Raw genomic sequence first — 17,896 nt, forward strand, 5'->3', positions numbered from 1 at the left:
AACAGAATACAATGATTTGCAAATCATGTTTGACCTATATTTACTTGAATATCCTACAAAGACAATATATTTAATGTTCAAACTGATAAACTTCATTGTTTTTAGCAAATAATCATTAATTTAGAATTTTATGGCTGCAACACGCGGCACGGCGGACGACTGGTTAGAGCGTCTGCCTCACAGTTCTGAGGACCCCGGGGGTTCAATCCCCGGCCCCGCCTGTGTGGAACTTGCATGTTCTCCCCGTGCCTGCGCGGGTTTTCTCCGGGCACTCCGGTTTCCTCCCACATCCCAAAAACATGCATGGTAGGTTAATTGACAACTCTAAATTGCCCGTAGGTGTGAATGTGAGTGTGAATGGTTGTTTGTTTATATGTGCCCTGCGATTGGCTGGCAACCTGTTCAGGGTGTACCCCGCCTCCTGCCCGATGATAGCTGGGATAAGCTCCAGCACGCCCGTGACCCTACTGAGGAGAAGCGGCTCAGAAAATGGATGGATGGATGGACGGACGGATGGCTGCGACACGTTCCAAAAAAGCTGGGACAGGGTCATTTTTACCACTGTGTGACATCACCTTTTCTTTTCACAACATTCAATAAACGTTTGGGAACTGAGGACACTAATTGTTGAAGCTTTGTAGGTGGAATTCTTTCCCATTCTTGCTCGATGTACAAGTTCAGGTGTTCAACAGTCCGGGGTCCCCGTTGTCATATTTTACGCTTCATAATGCGCCACACATTTTCAATGGGAGACCGGTCTGGACTGCAGGCAGGCCAGTCTAGTACCCGCACTCTTTTACTACGAACCCACGCTGTTGTAACACGTGCAGAATGTGGTTTGGCACTGTCTCGCTGACATAAGCAGGGGCGTCCATGAAAAGGATGTTGCTTGGATGGCAGCATATGTTTCTCCAAAACCTGTACGTACCTTTCTGCATTAATTGTGCCTTCACAGATGTGTAAATTACCCATGCCATTGGCACTAGCACAGCCCCATACCATCACAGATGCTGGCATCTGAACTTTGGGTCCATAACAGTCCGGATGGTTCTTTTCCACTTTGGCCCAGAGGACACGACATCCCCAATTTCCAAAAACAACTTGAAATGTGGACTCGTCGGACCACAGAACACTTTTCCACTTTGCATCAGTCCATCGTAGATGAGCTCGGGCCCAGAGAAGCCGGCGGCGTTTCTGGGTGTTGTTGATAAATGGCTTTTGCTTTACATAGTAGAGTTTCAAGTTGCACTTACGGATGTAGCCCCGAACTGTATTTACTGACATTGGTTTTCTGAACTGTTCCTGAGCCCATGCAGTGATATCCTTTCCACATTGATGTCGGTTTTTGATGCAGTGCCGCCTGAAGGATCGAAGGTCACGGGCATTCAATGTTGGTTTTCGGCCTTGCCGCTTACATGCAGTGATTTCTCCAGATTTTCTGAACCTTTTGGTGATATTATGGACCGTAGATGATGAAATCCCTAAATTCCTTGCAATTGTACGTTGAGGAACATTGTCCTGAAACTGTTTGATTATTTTCTCACGCACTTGTTCAGAAAGAGGTGAACCTCACCCCATCTTTGCTTGTGAATGACTGAGCAATTCAGGGAAGCTCCTTTTATACCCAATCATGGCACCCACCTGTTCGATGTTCCAAACAGGTGTTTGATGAGTATTCCGAAACTTTCTCAGTCTTTTTTGCCACCTGTCCCAGGTTTTTTGGAATGTGTTGCAGCCATAAACATGTAAGTTCATGATTATTTGCTAAAAAACAATGTTTATCAGTTTGAACATTAAATATCTTGTCTTTGTTGTGTTTTCAATTAAATATAGGTTGAACATGATTTGCAAATCATTGTATTCTGTTTTATTTATGTTTAACACAACATCCCAACTTCATTGGAATTGGGGTTGTACATGTTGATACCTGATTACTGGCGATAGTGCTTGAGGACTCAAAAAAAACACATTACCAGATAACTAGCAACCCTTTTCTGCTCAGTGACTTTTTTTTTTTGTCAATGTCTTTCTGTCTCCAAAGTGTTCTGTAAATTGTCTGTTGTCGTACTAGAGCGGCTCCAACTACCGGAGACAAATTCCTTGTGTGTTTTTGGACATACTTGGCAAATAAAGATGATTCTGATTCTGATACTGTTGTGTGTTAATGTTTGATGGCTTTTATGTATTTTGCCGTTAATAATTGCTCGTAACATTTCACCACATCCGTGGAATGACCCATATATATAGTGCTGTGAAAAAGTATTGGCCCCCTTCTCAAATTCTCCTACTTTTGCATAGTTTCCCCACTTTCAGATCTAAGGATCATCAAACAAATGTATATGTAAGAAAAATATAACCCAAGTGAACTTAAAATGCTGTTTTTAAATGGTGATTTCATTTCATAAGGTAAAAAAATATTCAAAGTTATCTGGCCCTGTGTGATAAAGTAATGGCCCCCTAAATCTAGTAATTGGTTGGGCCATCATCAGTAGCAACAACTGAAATTAAGTGTTTTTTGCCTTGGAACTCTGTCATGGATGCCATTTTTGCTCAGTCTCTTCCTTTTTGTTGTGTCATGAACACTGACACAGAGTGAGGCAAGGGAGGCCTGCAGTTCTTTAGAACTTGTCCCGAGTTCCTTTGTGGCCTCCTGCATGAGTCATTGCTTTTCTCTTGGGGTAATCTTTCTAAGCCGGCCACTCCTGGGAAAATTCACCACTGTTCCATGTTTTCTCCAAGTGAGGATGGCGGTTCACCCTATGGTTCACTGGAATACAAAAGCTTTTGAAATGGCTTTTGTAACCCTTTCCAGACTGATACATATGTGCCAATTATTTCTCGGCTGTTCTGGAATTTCTTTGGATTGTGTCATCTTGTTCCATCTTTTTTAGACCTTTTGTCTGACTTGATTTTGTCGGGACAGATTTTGTTTAAGTGACTTCTTGATTGAACAGGCCTGGAGGTAATCAGGCTTGGGTGTGATCAGTGAAAATGAACCAACTGTGATGAGCCAATTGTGATTAGCCACAATGAATTCAAGATTTAACAAAAGGGGTCATTACTTTTTCACACAAACCCAGGTTACTGAATAGTTTTCTTTTTTCTTAATAAATCACCATTTAAAAGGAGCATTTTAAGTTATATTTTTAAGTTAAAATATAAGAATTTGAGAAGGGGGCAAATACATATTCATGGCACTGTATATCGCAGATTTGCCCTTTTGTGGGGGGTTCTGGAATGTATACTCCACAATAAACTGAGGTTCACTGTATTCTATTTCCATTACTTCCTCTGAGAGAAATTGCCTCTGAACCTGACGAAAATCAAGTCTCGACCAGCTTCAAGACGCTTGACATTGCTTTGTTTTTAGGTAAACACCAAAGATAAGCAAGCATCTTCCATTAACCTAGCACGTTTTTGAACAGTGAGGGGAAACCAAAAATACCACGAGTCTGCGCGCGCGCGCGCACGCATACACACACACACAGAACATCCATCGGGCATTTACCGCTCTCCCACTATACCAAGCCATGGGAAGAAATGACTCACTTATGAGCAAAGGTGCCACTCCCTGCTGAAAGTGACTTTGGAGTCGGAAGACGAGCTTTGGAAGAAATTTTAGAGCAAAGAGTGCAGATGTCAATGGAGTGTGCGTACAGTACAGTGTTGCGACGCACATCCGCTCTGGGCTGACGTCACACCTCACGTCACCATTGTGGAACATCACAATGACTAATCGCACACACACACACACACACGTAAATCTACGACTTTTATCAAATACGTGCTCAGGTGAGTCCAGTCAATGTGAGTGGATGAAAGTTGGGACACAAAAAAACGTTCGAAAGTGACCATAAATCACTGAAAGTAAAGTAATGAAGTACATTTCCCTCAAAGACAAGAGGAACGCTTTAATGGCATCACAAACCCATTGTTTTGATGTGTGGAGCTAAGAGGCTAACGGATTAAAACCCAGCTCGTGTTGTTAGCGGCTAAACTCGCAGGAGGTTGCAAGTACGTGTTAGGGGCGGGCTCGAAGGAGACAACCCCAAAAAAAAAAACCACTCGACTCACCCACTGGAGCCTCTTTTTGTTTGGACGAGCGTCTCCCGTTGACACTTTTGTCGAACCTGCCGCTCCCAGCGCTCTTCTTGCTCGACGCCATGCTAGCCCACTCCTGCAGACTCCCGAATCGGCCCCATAGCCTGTTTCGCCCGGCACCGAGGCTCCGCCCACTCCGGGATCGCTGTGGCCAATGGGCGATGGCGTCTCAACACAGCATCCGATCAAAATTGGTCCGTTTCTTGGACCTGTCACAAAGTTTAAATGACCGACAGTAATTTATTAATTAATTTATATACATATATATACGTATATATATATATATACATACATATACATACATATATATATATATATATATATATATGTATACATACATATACATATATATATATATATATATATATATATATATATATATATATATACATACATATACATACATATATATACATATATATATATATATATATATATATATACATACATATACATACACATATATATATATATATATATATACATACATATACATACATACATACATATATATATATATATATATATACATACATATACATATATATATATATATATATATATATACATACATATACATACATATATATATATATATATATACATACATATACATATATATATATATATATATACATACATATACATACATATACATATATATATATATATACATACATATACATATATATATATATATATATATATATATACATACATATACATATATATATATATATGTATGTATATATATATATATATATATATATATATATATATATATGTATGTATATGGCGCCGTTGGAAATTCAGCTACTGTGGGTCAAAGAAGACGAGGTGGAAAGCGGGTTCTTCGGCAGAAAGAGAAGAGGAAAGCACAGAGCCTAGAACTGAATGTGGGGACTTTGAATGTTGGGACTATGACAGGCAGATCTCGGGAGTTAGTTGACATGATGATTAGGTTGATATATTGTGTGTCCAGGAGACCAGGTGGAAAGGCAATAAGGCTAGAAGTTTACGGGCAGTGTTTAAATTATTTTACCATGGTGTAGATGGGAAGAGAAATGGAGTTGGGGTTATTTTAAAAGAAGAGTTGGCTAAGAATGTCTTAGCGGTGAAAAGAGTATCAGATTGAGGGTGTTATGTATAATGTGATTAGTGGCTATGCCCCACAGGTAGGATGTGACCTAGAGGTGAAAGAGAAATTCTGGAAGGAGCTAGACGAAGTAGTTCTGAGCATCCCAGACACAGAGAGTCGTGATTGGTGCAGATTGTAATCGACATGTTGGTGAAGGAAATAGGGGTGATGAAGAAGGATCTATACAGGCTGGCCAGACAGAGGGATAGAGATGGGAAGGATGTGCAGCAGGTTAGGGTGATTAAGGATAGAGATGGAAAATATGTTGACTGGTGCCAGCAGTGTGCTAACTAGATGGAAAGAATACTTCGAGGAGTGGATGAATGATGAAAATGAGAGGGAAGGAAGAGTAGAAGAGGCAAGTGTGGTGGACCAGGAAGTGGCAATGATTAGTAAGGGGGAAGTTAGAAAGGCATTAAAGAGGACGACAAATGGTAAGTCAGTTGGTCCTGATGACATTCCTGTGGAGGTATGGAAGCATCTAGGAGAGGTGGCTGTGGAGTTTTTGACCAGCTTGTTCAATAGAATTCTAGCGCGTGAGAAGATGCCTAAGGAATGGTGGAAAAGTGTGCTGGTGCCCATTTGTAAGAACAAGGGTGATGTGCAGAGCTGTGGGAGCTCTAGAGGAATAAAGTTGATGAGCCACACAATGAAGTTATGGGAAAGAGTAGTGGAGGCTAGACGTGTGTGAGTATTTGCGAGCAACAGTGTGGTTTCATGCCTAGAAAGAGTACCACAGATGCATTATTTGCCTTGAGGATGTTGATGGAAAAGTACAGAGAAGGTCAGAAGGAGCTACATTGTGTCTTTGTAGATCTAGAGAAAGCCTATGACAGAGTACCCAGAGAGGAACTGTGGTACTGCATGCGGAAGTTTGGGGTGGCAGAGCAGTATGTTAGAATAATACAGGACATGTACGAGGGCAGCAGAACAGCGGTGAGGTGTGCTGTAGGTGTGACAGACGAATTTAAGGTGGAGGTGGGACTGCATTAGGGATCAGCCCTGATCCCATTTAAGCTACTGGAATGCAATCTGATGGAAAAATATATATTCAATAGTTTGGTGTTACTACTTGTCAAGGTCAACATTTCATTTTTACTTTTTAAAAATGAAGTGATAGCTCTTCCTGCCAACATTGTGGTATGCCGACTATGTTCAGTGTCAACTTGGTTTTGCGTTTCAACATGTTTCCTATGTTGTCACGATGCATTTGCCTGGCAACTGAAACTTAGCATGCTTCCTTACCTCAAATGTGGAAGTGCTGCATGCATAGATATTAAATAAAGAATAATAATTAAAAAAAAGAAACACAAAAGCAATACATCACATTTAAGTTAAATAAATCATTCAAATCAAAATAATAAAAATTAAAATAACATACATTAACATATAATAAATTTTAAATAATAAATAAAAATCCAAAGAAAACAAAGAAACAAATACAAATAATTTAAAAATGAAAACAAAATCTGAAAATGAACAAATAAAAAACTAAACACAAAAATAATATAAAATAAAAATTAAAACATTGAAAAGCAAAGAGAGCTCATGAGTAGTTTTAAATTTTATTTATTTAAAAAATCATTTTAAAAAAATAAAATACAAAGGGTGTTCTCGATAGGGAATGGACAACCAATAGAGCTATTTATTTGCCCACCGTGCAACTATTAAAAAAAAAAAAACATATCCTCAGAGGAACTGTCATAAAAACACACAAATGCTCATAAAAGTCGTATTAGTTGTTCAATTGTTACATTATAGTTTACATAAATTTAGTATGGCCCACAGAGGACTATAAAATCTGTTTGGAGTTTTAATTCCATGTACTTTGAATTTGGGTTGTCTTTTCAAGGTTAAAAATAAATATAGAGTCACAAACCAGAGAAGCAGATTAAACACTATATTGCTGGATACAATAAGCTATGCATGCAGTCACGAATCTATCGGATATGCAGACATCACATGCAGTTTGATAAACAAAGACTCCTCTTTCTGCCCCACTAATTTTGACACTTCTGTTCCATTTATGGGTTCTCCAGGTGGATTTCTTCCTGCACAATGGCAACCAGATCGTGGTAGAGGCCCGCTGGCTTGTCACAGTCATCCAGATTGAGGCCCTGGAGATGAAAGGTACTCACCAGTCATCATCATCATATTGACACATTATTTACAGACCTGGAAAGTGCTAATCGAGAGCTTTAATATGACACGTGACTCAATATTGTTTGTTGAAAATATATTTTCACCTTGTTGGAAGTTAACTCTGACCCGATTCCATCACCTTCTAATCATGATGTATCACCACCAAAAATAAATAGTAAAAATGACTCCCACTCTTCTACATGTCCACTAAGGTTGGAGGGAATCAAATACAAATCTTGGAAGAAAATAGATATTTTGATGTTGGGCATAGTGACCTTCCTGCGACCTTGATCTTTGACCCTCACCAAATTGCTTACACTTGTAGCAGTACTATGATATCAAATAACCTACATGGTGAATATCAAATGTTTTTATGCTGGTTTGCGTGGGTGAGAGACTGATGAAACCAGTGACGCAGACAACGCAAACATATCTTGCCTTGCTTGCTGTTCAGCACGATAACTATGTTTTGATGTCATATGGACATCCTGAAAAATGATAAAAGATCTGCAAAGCACTTGTCAAGAGCTTTAATATGACATATGACTCGATGTGGTTTGTTGCACATGGAATTTTGGACATGTAACAAACACATTGTATATGGCTCGTTTAATGTGCAACTTTGATTCCTGCTCTGAGGTTGTGCTACTTTTTCGTCTTCCCCACCTGATAGATGTTCTCCTCTTCCCTCTTTGCCTTCCTCTGCTGAAGTGCTTGGAGTTGCTTTGACTGGGAGGAGAGGGTAAAAAGTCACATTTGATGATTTGGCTGTTGGGAATTACTCATTTTGTGCTGCTAAATCTGTAGCAAATCTGACCTTGCGCAGGAGCATGGCCGAAGGCACCAGGACACACAGAAAAAGTAACATTCCCTCGGCCATCAAGAGGCTGTCTTTGGTCTTTTCGCTGAGGTTTATCGTCTTCTTCAGCGGCTCTGGACGTGAACAAACGGGCAAATTTCAAGTCAGACTTCCAGCATTCTTCCCACATTTTCCTCTTCTGCAGAACCCAGCAAAGCAGGAAATTGCTGTAAATGTATGTGCGTACACACAGCGACACCGCATCATGTCATTAGAAGCGTGAGGACGCAAATTGTTGGGACTTGTCCCAATGTCACCTATGCTATGCCATCTCATACCTCTTTTACAACTCTGATGATACCGCAGTAGACAGAATAGTGCCTGAGCGGTGGTTTACACAGAAAAGTAACAAGGAAAGAAGACATAAAAATGCTGTGTCAGTGCCGTTTATATAGAATAGTGACATGAAAACAAGTCGCAAAATGGGATTGACTGCTGTTTAAACAGAACAGTGACATAGAAAAAAGGCAGAAAAATGCCACGTTGACTTCATCTCCCTCATTCAGAGCACTGTATACAAAATGGTGTCATGGGAAAAAGGCGGTGTGTTAGTGCCGTTAATACCAGAGATGGGGCTAAGTGAAATATTTGCAAGTCATAAGCAAGTCTCAAGTCTTAACTTTCAAGTTATATGTAACTTTCAGTTAATGTGGTCATAAGTACGGAAGCGTATTGCATTCAGTTGGATAAAAAAAAAAATCCTGTTTTTCTGAGTCATTTTTTTGAGGGCTTTGTTTTTCTGACTATTTTTTTCTGTTTTTCGGACTAATTTTTTTTCCATCTGTTTTTCTGACTATTTTTTTCTGTTTTTCGGACTAATTTTTTTCCACCTGTTTTTCTGACTAATTTTTTTCTGAGTTATAGGGACATATCGAACTCACGCGAGAACCTGCAAACTCCAAGTGACTCTTTCCGGAATCCGTAGTAAGCAACATGACCAGCTTATTCAGTTTGATCAAGTTTTATTTTGATATGGGTTTAAAACACTGGGAGATACTCCCTTCTTTGAGTCACATAGATGGTATTGTTATTAGTTTGTCGGCATTACGCAGGCACCTTAATTGAACCGGTAAGGTAAACGTGTATGGGCAGGTTGAAGGTGTGCGAGCAGTAATCCGCCATTAGTGAGTCCGCAAAGAGTCACTTGCAGTTCGCAGGTTCTCGCGTGAGTTTGATGTGTCCCGATAACTCAGAAAAAAATGAGTCAGAAAAACAGATGGAAAAAAAATTGTCCGAAAAACAGAAAAAAAGAGTCAGAAAAACAAAGCCCTCAAACAAATTACTCAGAAAAACAGGATTTTTTTTTTTTTTTTTTTATCCAAGTGAATGCAACACGCTTCCGTACATAAGTCATTAGTCAAGTCAGACAATCTTCCTCAGTCACAACACAAATTAGCCACTTTGCACTGAGTGTCTACTTGCATTAGTTAGTTGTACTAAACCATTCACAATCACATAGTTTTCGTGTCCATTGACTTTGTACCGCCATTCCGTGTTGGTGCAGTGTATAAACAACAGGGACGCGGAAAAAAGATGTAACAATTTCACGTTAACGGCAATGTGGAAAAATGCAGAAAAAGCCAGGCACAGTATACTTTATATTCCTATTTTGTGTCAAAGCTGTTTATGTAAAACAGTGACACTGAAAAAGACAGAACAAATCTGGATCAACTTCGTGACCCCATTAGGTGTCAGTGTGCTTTATACAGAACAGCGACGCAGAAAAAAAGCCATCAAAAGTTTGACTTAAATAGGCAGTATGGACCTGAATTTATAGAGGACAGAATCATACGCAGGTCAAAATCAGTCATGTATTTATTATATACAAAACAGTGACACCATGATATTTATACAAAAACAGTGACGCCGAGAAAATACCAGGTTGAATTTGAGGATTCCGTATCGGTGCTGTTCATACCTAACAGTAACACGGGAAAAAAAGCTGTCAAATTGTCGGCTTTAAAACACAGCATGAAACTGAATTCATACAGAACAGCGACACAAAAAAAGAAAGACGAAACATTGCCAAGTCAAAACTTTCCCCCCGTTCTGTGTCGGTACCGATCATTCGGAATATGAAAATGCTAGATCAACTTAGTACCCCTATTCCATGTCAGTGCCGTTTCTTCAGAACAGCGACACCGGAAAAAGGTGGAAAATGCTGTATTTTTCCACCAGTGTTTTGTGAAACAAGTGACTGAGACTGATAAGATTTTCTGCGAGATTGCTTCATTACACAAGTGAACCATTTGAGGTGGAGGAAAAAAAGTCGACAATATGAATAGCACGAATGGACAATTGGACTGTTAGGTAAGGGTTATCGCATAATCCCCCGCGGAGTTTTATACTGCAACTAATGAGATTTTGGCAAAAAGCCTCGTTTTCACTGTGAAAAGGACCTCCTCTTATCGGCGCACTTGCAGACCCTTTCAAGAAAACGAGCGGGGGCGATTTTAATGAGAGCATTCTACAGAGTGCAGATTAGCTCGACAAGCAAATAAGGACGCTCACACTGACACAACAAGGAGTGCCTTTAACAGGATTTATGGCTTACAAAGTGTTAGCACTGCTTAGAGTGCACTTGACTCCCGTATTTGCACGGCACCTCACTCAGAGATGGCTACAGATGCCTTGAATGCTAACATGCTAACAGTCTATATGCTAACATAGAACAAGCTAGCAACCAGAGTACAGAACGCGCTAAGGAAGATCATAAGCTTACCTATTGTCAGGTACTATTTCAAAAGGCAAAACAGACTAGATAAAATGGTAGCATACTAAAAAATAATGCTATGCTGATAAAAATTTGGTGGTCGCCTTACTTGCACAGATAAGTTGAATGCTAACAAGCTACCGGTTGGAATGCTAACCTAGAGAAAGAAAGCACTGTAAGGCCTGGTAAGGATATTTGTACTGTGCCCTCTAGTATTTCAAATTGTGAACGAATAAAATGCGAACATTTTGATGGTTAACATGCTAATATATGGCAAGATAGCAATTTTAAAACAGACTCTATGAAGGCAGATTGCTAATGATTTTACATTGTGACCTTTAGTCAGGTATTATTTCAAAAGGTTAATGAGACTGAATAAAATGCTCACAGGCTAACAGTTGGTATGCTAACTTAGAGTAAAAAAGCAAACAGAGTACAGAGAGCGCCAAGACAGATCAAAAAATGTTTTACATCTTACCCTTATATTGGGCACTATTTCAAGCAAGAACTGATAAAATGCTAACTTGTTACCCTGTGGTATTCCTAAGCATGGAAAAAAGGCAACCCAAGTACAGAAGGCCCTGAGGCAGAGCGATAAGGATTTTACATGCTGCTTTTCAGGTCAGTACTCTTTCAAATGGGTATTGAAAAAATAATATGGTAACAACTGGTATGGTAACACATGGCGAGATACGGAAAGCGCCATGGCTGATTAAGGAGGATTTTACATCATGCCCTGTAGTCAGTTTCTATTTAAAAGACTAATGAAATTCAATAAAATGGTAGCATGTTAATAGTTAATATGCTTAGATACGTATACTGCAAAATGATGGCAATCTGCAGAGACTAAAGCAGATTGATAATGATTTTACATCTTGCCCTGAAGTCATGGACCATTTTAAAAGGCTAATGAGACTGGATAACATGTTAACAGTAAGTATGCTAACATAGAACAAGATAGCATAACTGTGTTCGCCAAAGCAGATTTACTGTATAAGAATTTTACATCATGCCCCATAGTGGGGTATTATTTCAAAAGGCTAATGAGATTGGATAAAATGCAGTTAATTTGCTAACATATAAGAAGATAGCAACCACATCATGCCCTGTATTCAGGTACAATTTCAAACAAAAACTGATAAAATGCTACCATGTTTACCGTTATAATACTACAGTACCATAGAACAAGAAAGCAACCAATGTATGCTAAAGCTGATAATGGTTTTACATCATGCCCTGTAGTCAGCTACTATTTTCAAAATACTAATGAGACGCGATAAAATGCTAACATTTTCTAACATTTTAAGAGCTAATATGCTAACATATAAATGAACTAAATAGCACCCTAAAGCAGATTGCTATTGATTTTTCATCATGCCCTGTACTATTTCAAATGGCTAATGAGACTGGCTGAAATGCTACCATATTAAGAGTTAATATGCTAACATATAACAAAATAGCAACATGAATACGCAAAAGCAGATGAAAAAAAGAAACAAGTACAGTGGTGGAACACGAGTTTCTACTCCTCTTGGGCCCTTGCTTACCGTAGATTTGCAGGTAGGTGCCAGGCGTGAAAATGCCAGTGATGTTGAACCAGCATCGGTACAGACCCGAATCGGCCAACTTCACCTCCGCAAAAGTCAGGGTCCCGCAGGTGACCCCGGCGTTTGTCGTGTAGCCTGAGCTCACCCGGTCTGACACGGGGACCGGAACCGGGACAGCGGTGCCGTCGGTGGGCTGGCCGTGCATGAGCCAAGCGGTTTGGACAGAAGCCGCGTCGGTGTGGTAGCAGCACTCCAGCACGGCCCTGTGGGCGAGCTGGACTCTCAGCCAAGGCCTGTCCACCTCCAAGGACACCTTCGCCCTGGTAGGGAACACTACACACAGGAAGCGCACTGAACACTAATAAAACCTCAGATAGACCTTTCCCACGGTGAATATGCTAATAAAGACATTATTATTAATTATTATTATTATTAAACTTGATTTTTAAAACAGACAGATGGGCCTTGTTTGGAAAAAAAGTTAAAAAAACGTTTTGGAAAAGTTAATAAATAAATAAAATTATAATTCATTCTAATTTTTATTGTGATTTGATAATTATTTTGAATTATAATGACTGAAATAATTATTTAATACACAGAATGTTAAATTATATGTATAATTGCTTATTTCGCATTTTTGTTTTATTTACAATATATGAACTAATACATTAAGAAAATAGATTTAAAAAATATTACATTGATGTAAAATGTTCTTTTTAACCAAAATAGCAAGAACTAACCAATTACTAATACAATTAACAGAAATGTTGAAGGTATATCTTTTTTTCCATTTTTTTAAAATTTAGAATTAATTAAGCATTTGATACATTTATGAAAATGTTTACAATCATTTTAGTAATATTTTAACAATAAATTGGCCAATTATTTAATACAATTTGTAAAAAAAAAATGGAGGCAAATAAGGCTGCACGGTGAGCGACTGTTTAGAGAAAACCCACGCAGGCACGGGGAGAACATGCAAACTCCACACGGGCGGGGCCGGGGATTGAACCCCGGTCATCAGAACTGTGAGGCAGACGCTCTAACCAGTCTGTCATTACTTACAATAAATCAACCAATTATTTAATAAAATTAAAAATGAAAAAATGCTTATGTAAAAAATATTTTATAATGTTCTTTATTTCATTTACAATTAAGCAATTGTAAATAAAAACCATAATTTACCAATATTATTTCATTTCATTTTACAATAATCAACCAATTCTTGATTGGTTTTCTCCAGGCACTCCGGTTTCCTGCCACATCCCAAAAACATGCATGGTAGGTTAATTGAAGACTCGAAATTGCCCGTTGGTGTGAATGTGAGTGCGAACGGTTGTTTGTTTATATGTTCGGTTCAGGGTGTACCCCGCCTCCTGCCCAATGATAGCTGGGATAGGCTCCAGCACGCCCGCGACCCAAGTGAGGAGAAGCGGCTCAGAAAATGGATGGATGGATGGATAAATAATAAACATGAGTAAAAAGTTAGAGTAACCAATTTTAGGGAAAAAAACAGCTAAATGAATGAAAAACAAAAAAAAACTGCAGGATTCTTAATCATATAAATGCATTGCCTAGTGTCACACATGGTCCTCATCCGTCGCCAAGCTAAGGAGGACGCATATCAAAGCGGGGACAGGGCCCTGTATAATCGAAGAAACCAGCTGACTAAAGAAATTAACATTGCAAAGATGACGTATGGAGCAACGTTGGAAAAACAGTTTCGCGCTAACGACTCTAAATCAGTCTGGCATGCATTCCAATCGCTGACAAATTACAAGCGACGATCCCCCCCAAGCTGAGAACAATAGCACACTAGCCAACGACTTGAATAGCTTCTACTGCAGATTTGAAAAGGACACTTTCACACCCCACGCCCACCCGGACGCACCACCGACCACTATCACTCCACCGACTTCTGCGTTAACCATCCGCGAACAGGATGTGAGACGCATCTTCAAACAACAAAAGAACGAGCAATCCTTTATTGCTCAGTGACTTGTTTTTTCTTTATGTCTCCAAAGTGTTCTCTGTCAATTGAGTGTCTGTTGTCGTAATAGAGCGGCTCCAATTACCGGAGACAAATTCCTTGTGTGTTTTTTGGACATACTTGGCAAATGAAGATGATTCTGATTCTGATACTTTTGCACCTTATAGCAGAAGGGAGATGTGGTTCACTGGAGCATGACACAAGAAGCTATAAATATTGTACTAAAGAATAACTCAAGAAGCTATATATATTGTAATAAAAAATAAGAACAATGGACACAAGCTATTTTCAACAATAAATTGTGATCATTATACCTTCAGATTTGATCACCTTTATTTCCCATTGCTTTACATATTGTATGTTCAAAATTGTATCATTAAAACTAAGTGATCAGACTTACCGGCCATGCAGCAGATGAAAAAAATGCAGTGGATTCTGGCCATATTGCGTATTAAAGATCTTGGATACATGAAATCCTCCTGCACAACAACGGCCTGTTTTTGTCATAACAAAATGGTGTGTCTTGATGTTCCGTTACGATTCATGCTTCAGTGACTGGTGTCACATTTGCATAAATGTCATAGCTGCGCAGCACTTGGTCGAAAAATAATCGTCCAAACAAATATACAGTCCTGCTCAGCATTACTGGCATTTGGCACCCCTTCGTTTTTTGCATAACGTGTATAGTATCTTCAGAAATACATGGAAATATCATATATCAATATCATATATCATCAGGATCTTTTCATTGGAGGTCCAAAATATATATTTTTTAAATTATTTTTGTTATCTTATATATTGTAATATTGGTGTGAATGTGAGTGTGAATGGTTGTTTGTTTATATGTTCAGTTCAGGGTGTACCCCGCCTCCTGCCCGATGACAGCTGGGATAGGCTCCGGCATGCCCGCGACCCTAGTGAGGAGAAGCGGCTCAGAAAATGGATGGATAAATAATTAACATGAGTAAAAAGTTAGATTAACCAATTTTAGGGAAAAAAAACAGCTAAATGAATGAAAAACAAAAAAAAACTGCAGGACTCTTAATCATGTAAATGCATTGCCTAGTGAGGATAAGCGGCTCAGAAAATGGATGGATGGCATTAGCGCTTTTGTCTCAAATGAAGTTTATTTACAGAAAAAAAATTGTTTCACTTTATTCTTTTTCTTCAGAAGATATTCCTAATTTAGTACTTAAACTTCATGGGTGCCAATAATTGTGAGCAGGACTGTATATAACAACTTAATGGTAACAGCTAGCATGCTGACAACCTGTGGGGACAAATCATGTTAATTTGGAAACATCTTGGTCTTCAATGGACTAGTCGGAAAATACTGAAGCCTGTCAAGATAGCAATGCTAACAGTTGGTATGTTAACATTTTGCAAGACAGTAACCCAAGTACATAAAAGCATAATGGTGGATCAATAAGGATTTTACATGATGTCCAAGTTGGGTACTAGTTCAAATGAGAATTGATAAAATGCTAACATGTAAACCGTTGGCATGCTAACATATAGCAAGATAGCAACTTTAATACACAAAGTGCTAAAGCATATTGATAAGGATTTTACATTGTGTCCTTTTTTGTATACTATTTTAGATGGGAACTGATAAAATGCTAACAAGTCAATACCTTTTTTTTTTGTTGTATACCAGTTTCGGATTTACATCTAGATGTGTTAAACAACTCAGGACAGAGCACCTTTTGTTTGGACCCACCCACTTTTCAAGTGAGCAAAAGTATTGGAACGTGACTGGTGGGTGTTTCTAGTTGTTCAGACGTTGCCTTTTAGAGTGGTTGCTTAAAAATTAGATAGTGCTCATTTTTGGCTTTGGGTTTCACCTGTGAAAACTGAATTTGCTGTTAAGCAAACATGGACACCAGAGAGCTGTCTATGGGAGAAAAGCAAACCTGAACCTTGAAGCTGAGAGTAGAGGGAAAATCCATCAGAGCTATTGCACAAACATTGGGCATAGCAATACAACAATTTGGAATGTCCTGAAAAAGAAAGAAACTACTGGTGTACTGAGCAACAGACATTTAACAGGCCGGCCAAGGGTATCAACAGCTGTTGATGACAGAAACGTGAGATTTTTGACGAAACACCCAAAGACAACAGTCAGTGACATCACTGCCAACCTCCACAGGGCAGGAGTGAAGGTATCGCAATCCACTGTTCGAAGAAGACTTTGAGAGAAGAAACAGAGAGGCCATACTACAAGATGCAAAGCAGTCAACAGCAAAAAGAATCGGAAGGCCAGATTCGATTTTGTAAAGTACAGAGATGAGCCACAGATGTTTTGGAACAGTTTTATAGACTGATGAGACCAAGATTAACCTCTACCAAAGTGATGGAAAGGCCAAAGTATGGAGAAAGAAAGGATCAGCTTTTGATCCAAAACACACAAGCTTATCCGTGAAGCATGGTGGAGGTAATGTCATGGCTTGGGCTTGCATGGCTGGTTCTGGAACGGGCCCACTAGTCTTTATTGATGGTATAACTCATGATGGTAGCAGCAGAATTAATTCTGAAGTCTACAAAACCATGTCTGGCAATTTACAGAAAAATGCATTCTAACTAATCAGAAGCTGCTTCTTCATGCAACAAGATAATGACCCCAAAACACACTGCCAACACAACAAAGGACTTCATCAGTGGGAAAAAGTGGAAGATCAGGCCAAGTCAATCACCGGACCTTAACCAATAGAGCATGCATTTTACCTCCTGAAGAGAAGACTGAAGTGAGAAACCCCCAGAAACAACAACTGAGAGGCTGCAGTAAAGGCCTAGAAAAGCATTTTAAAAATGAAGATTGCAACAGTCTGGTGAAGTCAGTGGGTCGCAGGCTTGATGCAGTTATTGCAAGTAAGGGTTATGCCACCAAATATTAAATGTTATTCACTTTAAGTTAATTTAATAATGTTTGTTCCAATACTTTTGCTCAATTGAAGTGGGTGGCTTCAAACAAAAGGTTCTCTGTCCTGAGTTTAAAACATCTCGATACCATGAAAATAAGAGCTGGAATTCTGAACTTTTGTCTCATATTCATCTTTTGATCTGAAATCCAAATGTGTTCAGTATAGAACAATAACAAAGGAATTGATCTTACCGGTCCAATACCTTTGGAGGGGACTGTACATTGTATTTCAAATGCTTGATGAGAATTGATAAAACTCTAACATGCTCAACAAATGGGATGCTAACAAAAAGCAAAAGAAAGCACCACACAGACCAATGTGAACATTTTGTATCAATCCCTCTAGTCATGTGTCATTTTAAAAGCCTAATGATATTAAATGCGAACATGTTGGCATATATGTTATCAAAGGATGAAATCTGGGATTTTACCCCCTACTTACATGGGTTAACTTGTATTACTCTATTTGCAATGGGGGGGAAAAAT

General features: G+C 39.0%; 2 protein-coding genes across 6 annotated transcripts in view; both read right to left on the reverse strand.

Annotated features, from left to right (window-relative positions):
* The window catches only part of lipeb (lipase, hormone-sensitive b), a 51,649-nt gene extending 47,425 nt beyond the window's left edge, over positions 1-4,224 (reverse strand). For all 5 annotated transcript variants that reach the window (XM_061674298.1, XM_061674297.1, XM_061674299.1 and 2 more), the window contains exon 1: positions 4,075-4,224. In XM_061674298.1, coding sequence (XP_061530282.1) covers positions 4,075-4,165 — 91 coding nt within the window. In that variant the 5' untranslated portion in view covers positions 4,166-4,224. The remainder of the gene's footprint in view (positions 1-4,074) is intronic.
* A 2,707-nt stretch (positions 4,225-6,931) lies between these two features.
* Positions 6,932-15,126, reverse strand: cd79a (CD79a molecule, immunoglobulin-associated alpha). The gene is made up of 5 exons (XM_061675629.1): positions 14,891-15,126; positions 12,501-12,833; positions 8,199-8,314; positions 8,048-8,110; positions 6,932-7,356 (listed from the first exon to the last, which is right to left on the reverse strand). Exons 1-5 carry the CDS (start codon positions 14,958-14,960, stop codon positions 7,264-7,266), a joined length of 675 nt encoding a protein of 224 aa, XP_061531613.1. The 5' UTR covers positions 14,961-15,126; the 3' UTR covers positions 6,932-7,263.
* Between the last annotated feature and the right edge of the window lie 2,770 nt (positions 15,127-17,896).

This window comes from Phycodurus eques, chromosome 4 (assembly GCF_024500275.1).
Source record: "Phycodurus eques isolate BA_2022a chromosome 4, UOR_Pequ_1.1, whole genome shotgun sequence".
NCBI classification, from domain to species: Eukaryota; Metazoa; Chordata; class Actinopteri; order Syngnathiformes; family Syngnathidae; genus Phycodurus; species Phycodurus eques.